General features: G+C 50.0%; 1 protein-coding gene across 1 annotated transcript; it reads right to left on the bottom strand.

The window, feature by feature from the left end:
* Positions 1 to 413: 413 nt before the first annotated feature.
* LOC112639218 (uncharacterized protein K02A2.6-like) lies at positions 414 to 3,372 on the bottom strand. The gene is made up of 2 exons (XM_025412507.1): positions 2,237 to 3,372; positions 414 to 1,977 (listed from the first exon to the last, which is right to left on the bottom strand). The coding sequence occupies exons 1-2, from the start codon at positions 3,370 to 3,372 to the stop codon at positions 414 to 416; spliced, it is 2,700 nt and encodes an 899-aa protein (XP_025268292.1).
* Positions 3,373 to 7,479: the final 4,107 nt, after the last annotated feature.

Genomic DNA, 7,479 nt, shown 5'->3' with positions numbered 1-7,479 from the left:
CAGTTCCAGCAGCCTCGACGCCGCCGCGGAACCGATGAGGAGGAAGAAGAGGGCCCGGCAACCGGACCCACGCACTCCCGGGCGGGGGAAGAAGTCTCCCGCCCATCTGGGGATGTGGAGTCCGGCTCGGGGTGCCTCGGCGATACTTGTACCGCCACCTCACTGCGGCTCCCGATAGCCACCTGGGATTCAGCGTCCCTTGTCGCCACGACAGCCTGTGTCCCTATTTCCAATTGGGCCGGGAACTCGCGCACTACGGCGCCTCGGGTGGTTGTGCGGCTCTCTAGGATCGCTCGGGCTTCCTCGGCCAGCGCCGTCCAGAATCCTGGACGCGCCTCGTCGACAGCCTCGAATACGTCCCTGTATTGCTCCAGGAACCTGCGAGACATTGTCGCTTCTTTCTCTTTTTCTCGTCAATTGCCTAAGGAAAGGGTAGGATGTGGTACATTATACAATTTTAAATCTTTGATATGCACCTTACCTAACGATCTACCCGCGTCATCACGTAACTCATAAACCACGGGCGATAATATTTTCGCGATAGTAAACGGGCCGTGGAATTTCGTCGCTAACTTAGCCGATATGTTCTGAGCAGCCGACGATAGGATATGTTGCCGCTTCAGAACTCGCTCGCCGATCGCAAAACGTTGATCTCTCCTACGCAGATTGTAATATCGCGACTGCTTTTCATGCGCGGCTTCTAAGTTTTCGATTATCCATTCGCGTAAAGCTTTTATCCTCTCCATGCGTTCCTTCCAACTCGCGGGATTTGTCTCCGCGACTTCGACAGCCTGCTCGTGCCCTCCACGCACTGTATTTATAGGCTGCGGTTCCCTACCAAAATTCAAGAACGCAGGAGTGGCGTGTAACGAAGTATGGTACGCCGTATTGTACGCGAAACGGAACTCAGCCAAGTGCAGGTCCCACTCGCGGTGATCGCTTTCCAGAAAGGCCGTTATCATGGTCTTAATTACCCTATTCACGCGCTCCACAGGGTTCGCCTGAGGATGGTACGGAGGCACAGTCGTGTGAGTTATGCCGTGCTCCTCCGCAAAAGCCTGCAGTTCGCGGTTAATGAACTCAGTGCCGTTATCCGTCAGAAGCACTCGCGGCGCGCCCCATCGATTTACGATTAATTCTGTCAAGAGCTCGCGGATCTTTTTGCCGGTCGCTTTTCGCAGGGGGCAACATTCAATCCACTTAGTAAACAGGTCTTGCATGACCAAGATGTACGCGTTCCCGTTCTTACTCGGCGGAAACGGCCCCATAATATCCGTGGCGACCACCGTCCACGGAGTCTCGACAGCTCTACGCCCCATCAAACCCATCGGCACATTCTGTTCCACCTTTGTTCTTTGGCACACATCGCAATGTCGAACATAACCGGCAACTTCTTTAAACATTCGCGGCCAGAAGTAACGCGTCGCTACCCTCTGATAGGTTTTCTCCACTCCGAGATGACCGGCTTGTGGAGTATTGTGAGCCTCTCTAAGGACGTTCACGCGCGCTTCTCTCGGCAGGACTAGTTTCCATTGCTCGAGATCGTCGACAACCTGGGACACGACGGCGCTCGGTTTTCGAAAATACAGCTGGTCGTTATTAATTTTCCAGCCCTGATTTTTACGCGGCTCGTTTTCCACGCTTCGAACGCGTGCATCATACCAAGCGTCGCCGGTAATCGCTACAGCGCATAATTCCGCGGTATCCTCGTACATGCGCGACAACGCGTCGGGAACATGGTGCAACGCTCCCTTCCGATGTTCGATCTTATAATCGTACTCTAAGAGCTCCAAGGCCCATCGCGCTAAACGGCCAGTCGGATTCTTTAAGTTGTGAAGCCATCTCAAGCTACTATGGTCCGTGATAACTTTAAAATTATACCCTTCGAGGTACGGTCTGAACTTTTTAATGGACCAAACGACAGCCAAACACTCCTGTTCCGTCGTGGAGTATTTCTTCTCGGCCTCCGACAGCGCCCTACTCGCGAACGCGATGACATGTTCTACGCCGTTCCTGCGTTAAGACCGCTCCTAGACCAACCGAGCTCGCATCCGTCTGCAAGGTGAACGGCAGTCCGAAATTCGGACACGACAGCGTAGGCGGTGACGTAATGTGCGATTTAATTGCTTCGAATGCATTTCTTTGTTCATCCCCCCACTCCCAAGAGAAATTCTTTCGGAGGAGACGAGTTAGCGGTTCTAACTGAGTTGCACATTGGGGTATAAACCGACGATACCAAGACGCCATTCCAATAAATCGTCTTAACTGCTTTATATTCTTCGGCGGCGGATACTCGACTATCGGCGCGGTTTTGTCAGGGTCTACCTTAAGCCCTTCCTGTTGAATTAAAAACCCGAGATACTTAACTTGCGACCTACAGAATTTGCTCTTTTCTGGGTTTATGGTTAGACCTGCCTCTCTAATGCGATCTAACACACGCTTTAGCCAAATCAAATGTTCGTCAAAAGTACGCGTTACGACCACGATGTCGTCTAAATAAGCGAAAGCGTGAGATTCCATCTCGGGACCTATGAGTCGATCGAGCAATCGCTGAAATGTCGCGGGGGCACCGGTGAGCCCGTACGGCATGCGGGTGAAATGAAATAATCCTTTCCCCGGTACCGTGAATGCCGTTAACTCGCGACTATTTCTCTCCAGCGGAATCTGGAAATACGCCTGACTCAAGTCGATCGTCGAAATATAACTTGCTGATCGCAATTTATCCAGGATGGCGTTCATGTACGGTAACGGGTACGCATCCTTTTTCGAAACGTTATTTAATTTTCGAAAATCCAGACAGAATCTATAGCTACCATTCGGCTTTTTGATCATAACTATCGGACTAGACCATTCGCTCTTCGACGGTTCTATTATTTTTGCCGCTAACATTTTATCTACCTCCGCGTAGATAGCTTCTTGGATTTTCGGCGAAACGGGATAATATCGCTGTTTAATTGGACGATGTCCGGCTACATCGATTCTATGTTCCGTCAAATTCGTCGCTCCCGGTTTATCTGGATCGCCTGTTATATGTTTCTTTAGAAACTTCACCAATATCTGATCTTCGCGCGACGATAACTCATTTAATCCACAACAAATAAGCGGATCAGATTTCGACAGCCGAACTTTCTTTGTCTTGCGATCACGCGTCGCTTTCGCGACAGACAGCCCATTTGCCGGCCTAGCATCGTCTAATTTCGTTTCCGCTACGCTCTCATCTATCGACACGAAAGAGCTACTTAAATTACGAGTGGCAGTATTCTCAATAACATTCAAATGAAAAACGGGATCTAACGGCTGATTCTGAAAGCGATACACCTTGGCTGGCTCATTTTCGAAGTACCATTCTTGTCGCGAAAAATTGACCGTCATACCAAATAAACTTAAAAAATCTAGCCCTACTATACACGGAATGGCTAATGACGGCAACGCATACGCTCTCACATTATGAGTTCTATTATTTAACGAAAAAGGAAGATCCACCTCCCCCTAACCCGTGTCGTCTGGCCGGTTGCCGTAACGACTCGTCGGTCATCTGACTTTCGAAACTTCACATTCGATTTCTTTACTAATTCGATTACGCTAGAGCCCAAAAACGTACGAGTCGAACCACAATCCACCAAAGCGCCCATTTCTTTACCTAATAAGTTAATTCGAACAAATAACATAGACGGAATGTCACGACAACCAAAAGCACTAAACGAGAATTCCTGACAAGTAACGACACGAACAGGGGGTTGGGGTTGTTCAGGAGTCGGGTCCCCCCCATTATTCGACTCCTTTATTCTTTTCCCGAACAGTCAGGACACGTACGTAAAGTCACCTCCGCTCGACCGCATCTATAACAGTGCTTCCGCGGAGCGGCTTTGCAATTTCGCGAGATGTGTCCGATACCCTCACAGTTCCAACATTTAATCGTGGAATTACGCGCGGCTGTCGATTCTATGGCGGTCGCCCCTGACGACGGCGAACTACTCGTCGCGGCCTCCGCCTCGGTCGCGGCTTGAGCTGCACGATTCTTATTCCGACGTAACCTTGATTTGGCCTCCGTCCACTCCTCCGAAGTGCTTAACGCGGCCAGGGTCTCGCGGCCTCGGGTCGCCGGCTTGGTGTTACGCGGCGTGTGATAAGCGAGATCGGGGAACAACGATTTCTCCGGAGTCGGAGGAGCCCGATATCGTTGCGATAGCGAATGACTGGCTTCGACGCGAGTCGCTAAATTTTCCAAGGCATCTAACTCTCGCACCTCATCGCGACGAAGAGATTGTTGGAGTCGCGGTAATAAGTTCCTAAACGCGCAGCTGACTTGCTCCGATTCCGTCCACGGCGGCGATAATCTATCTAGCATGGTTCTCAGACACGTGAAATAATCGGTAACAGGCTCATGTTCGCCCTGAGTCCTTCTCATTATTTCTTCGCGCAGAGCGTACTGAAAATCTGGGTCGCCAAAGCGCGTTCTCCACGCGTCTTTAAAGACAGCCCAGTTCGACAGCCTATTACGCCTACTGCGGAACCAATAGAGAGCCATGCCCGTTAGAAAAAAGGGCAAGCAACGCAAAATATCCTCATCCGTTACAGGAACTAACTCGCGACCTTCCTCAATGCGCAGCAAAAACGCCTCCGCGTCCTCCCCTTTCGTACCCGAGAACTTTAGGTTCCACTTCCGCATGACGTTATATGCAGTCATTGCGGAATTTCCATTATGGTCGCGCGAAAAATCTCGACCTTCGGAGCGAGGAGTATCGCGAGAGCCTGAGGGTGCGCGAAATCTCGCTTGATCCATCGGGCTATCCGGTCTAGCCATCGCGTCTACGGGAACTTCCAAAAGTTCCTCGTCCGACATTTCAATTGTTTCAAATTTTCGCTCTTCACGCACGCGACGCAGCAAACGCGCGGTCTGAATCGAATAACTTCCCTCCGTTGGAAGTTTCCGCCGCTTTAGTTCTTCGAATAATTGTTCGCGATTTAATACGAAAATCCAGTCGTCCTCTGGATCGACTTGACTCATACGATCCCGACAGAAAAACTTGAAACAAAATAAATATGTTCGAACTCGGCCAGATGTGACCTCGACAACACTACAATAACCGTCGACAGCTCGAAAACACGAGACAAAGCCGTTATTGTTCGAATATCCTAGAACTGATAACAAATATATGAAGGTTGGCAAAAGAAATTTCCCACGAAAGTCTAAATCAAACAAGAACGAATACACGACTAACGAAAATAATCATCATACATGAAACGAATACACGATCGAACAGAAAAAAAATGACTTTGAACGAACTCAATAAATAATCTTAGCTCGCACAAGCTCCCCGAACTTTTTCTTTCTCTGACTTAACGCGAAGTCCTTGTTTTTTTTTTTTTTTTTTTGTTCAAACTCGAAATTTCGCAAAATAATCTCCGTCGAAATATAGGATTTATTTTTGCAACGAAACCTACGCCAAATTTTTGCGACGTTGCTCCATGTCGAATTTTGCAACGTGGCTCTACGCTAAACTTTCGCGGTCTGACCTATGTTAACAAAATTGCGTGGCCTATGCGCGATATTTTCTTTGAAACGTGGCCCCACGTTGGGCGCCAAATTTTTGCGACGCTTTTTCTATTCTAAATTTTGATTCTCGCGGGGGAGCGGAAGCGCCGTCAAAAACACAAGGGTTTTATGTACTCGCGATCGGCGGGACAGGGATGGAGGGAGTCCACGCGCGAGCCGCGGCGGAGCGAAGGCCGTCTCGTTACCTCAGAACTGGGCGCCAGGTACGATCTCTCACGTACCAGTTTCACGAATTCTTCAAAAAAAAAACGCGAAAGAATACGACAGCCCGCTTCGCCACGGGCTGGCTAGCTCGCCTAACGGTAGAGGGGCGAGGTTTGGGAGAAAAAGTCAATTGATTGAGCGAGCTTACTAAATTAACAGACAGCGACGAACACAGAAATTACGGACGATCGCCAGTCCAATAAAGTACGCGAGATTTAATAAATAATAAAATAACAGGTTTATTAAGAAAGTAACTAATAAGAAAAGTGATTAACAAAAGAAATAAAAACCGCTACAGAATGAAAACAGAAATAACGTACTAGACATGCACGGACAATGATTCTCGAAACGCTCGAAAAACGCGCGATATTCTAAGTCGGTCTAACAAAGAACGTCTGTTACGGCGGCTTCCTAAAGTCGAAGCTCCTGAGAACAATAATTGATATAATGGAATTTGATAATTCGAATTCTCAATAACGGTCGTACCGTGCGCGAGAGAGAGAGAGATAATACCCGCCTATAATTCGTAGTTTCGACAGCCTCGCGGAGATCCTACTAATTAGCTGCTTATCTAGCAATTTCCTCCGAGCGTGCTCGGAGTCGACAACCCCGAAATAAGATAGCCGGTCAGCTACGCCATAAGCGACGAGATATGAATTCCGCGAGGAGAGATCTCGCATACGATGGGCGGACGATACCGGCGAAGTTCGATCGCCGGCGGCGGTCGGAGATTTTTCCGCCTTTTTCGGCAACGCTCGCAACCCAAATATTTCTGGCAATCGGGGCGAGGCGACAATGTCGTGTTACACACCCCGATACCTTCGACAGCGTGAGAATTAATTATCTTCTCGTATCAAGGAAATAAGGGAGGCCGGGCGACAGTCCCGCACCGCGCCTCCTTCGATAGCCGCGATATTCGCCAGGAATTTCCTGACCTCAGATCTCAATACTTAGAATCGTGCGATACCCGCACACCGCGACAATTTCGAGGAATTACGTTCCTGCTAGCGAGACGAATAACTCACACGCACACAATGGACGCGACGATAATACTCAGTTTCACGCAATATTCCCGAACGACGATGATACTACACGAAAACGCATTAATCACGACCAATTACGTTCCACAGACTCGCTCTGAGACATATTTCAGAGGTGCGAGACGCGGCTTCGACAACCAAACGACAGCCCGTGCGAACTACGCATTTCTCGCGATTTACGACGCACGCGGTCGATACCCAATGGTCGGATGCTACGCGTATTACGCACCCTGATACCCGGAGAGAGACGAGAATTACCCTACGATACGCACTTCCGTCGCCAGTGTCCGCGCTTCCTCGGTCGCTTGTCTCCGGTCGCCCGAAATACACCAAAATCGACCGACTCGGCAGAAGGCTCGAGCGGTCGCGATAAGCCGTAATGGCGACGGCGACAGAACGGCCGGCGAGCGGACACGATCACGCTCGCGGAGTACAATAATTCGTGGGCAACCTCACCGAAGAATTCTTCTCCCGGCTGCGGGGATGATCCTCGGTCTCGTCCTTCACGGTCTCGTCTCACAAGTGCACACGACAATACGTTTCGACTGGTTTAGGCGAGCGGCCGCGACAAAGTGAGCCCTGGATCTCGCGATCCAGGGTCGATAGCGGGGTCGTTGGCCGCGCAGGGGGATGCGCGGACCCCCGGCCAATTAGCGGCCGACACGCGCGAGGTCCTGG

The sequence above is a fragment of the Camponotus floridanus genome, unplaced genomic scaffold (genome assembly GCF_003227725.1).
Source record: "Camponotus floridanus strain SB8 unplaced genomic scaffold, Cflo_v7.5 scaffold511, whole genome shotgun sequence".
Taxonomy (NCBI): Eukaryota; Metazoa; Arthropoda; class Insecta; order Hymenoptera; family Formicidae; genus Camponotus; species Camponotus floridanus.
The sequence above is the reverse complement of the archived record's forward strand: the minus strand, read 5'-3'. Positions and strand labels throughout refer to the sequence as shown.

Excerpts from the sequence above, each read along its gene's own strand:
- LOC112639218 (XM_025412507.1), bottom strand. The coding sequence starts at position 3,372 with ATGACGGTCAATTTTTCGCGACAAGAATGGTACTTCGAAAATGAGCCA. Across the intron at positions 1,978-2,236 it reads TTTATTGGAATGGCGTCTTG|GGCGCTGTCGGAGGCCGAGA; the intron begins GTATCGTCGGTT and ends GTTCGCGAGTAG.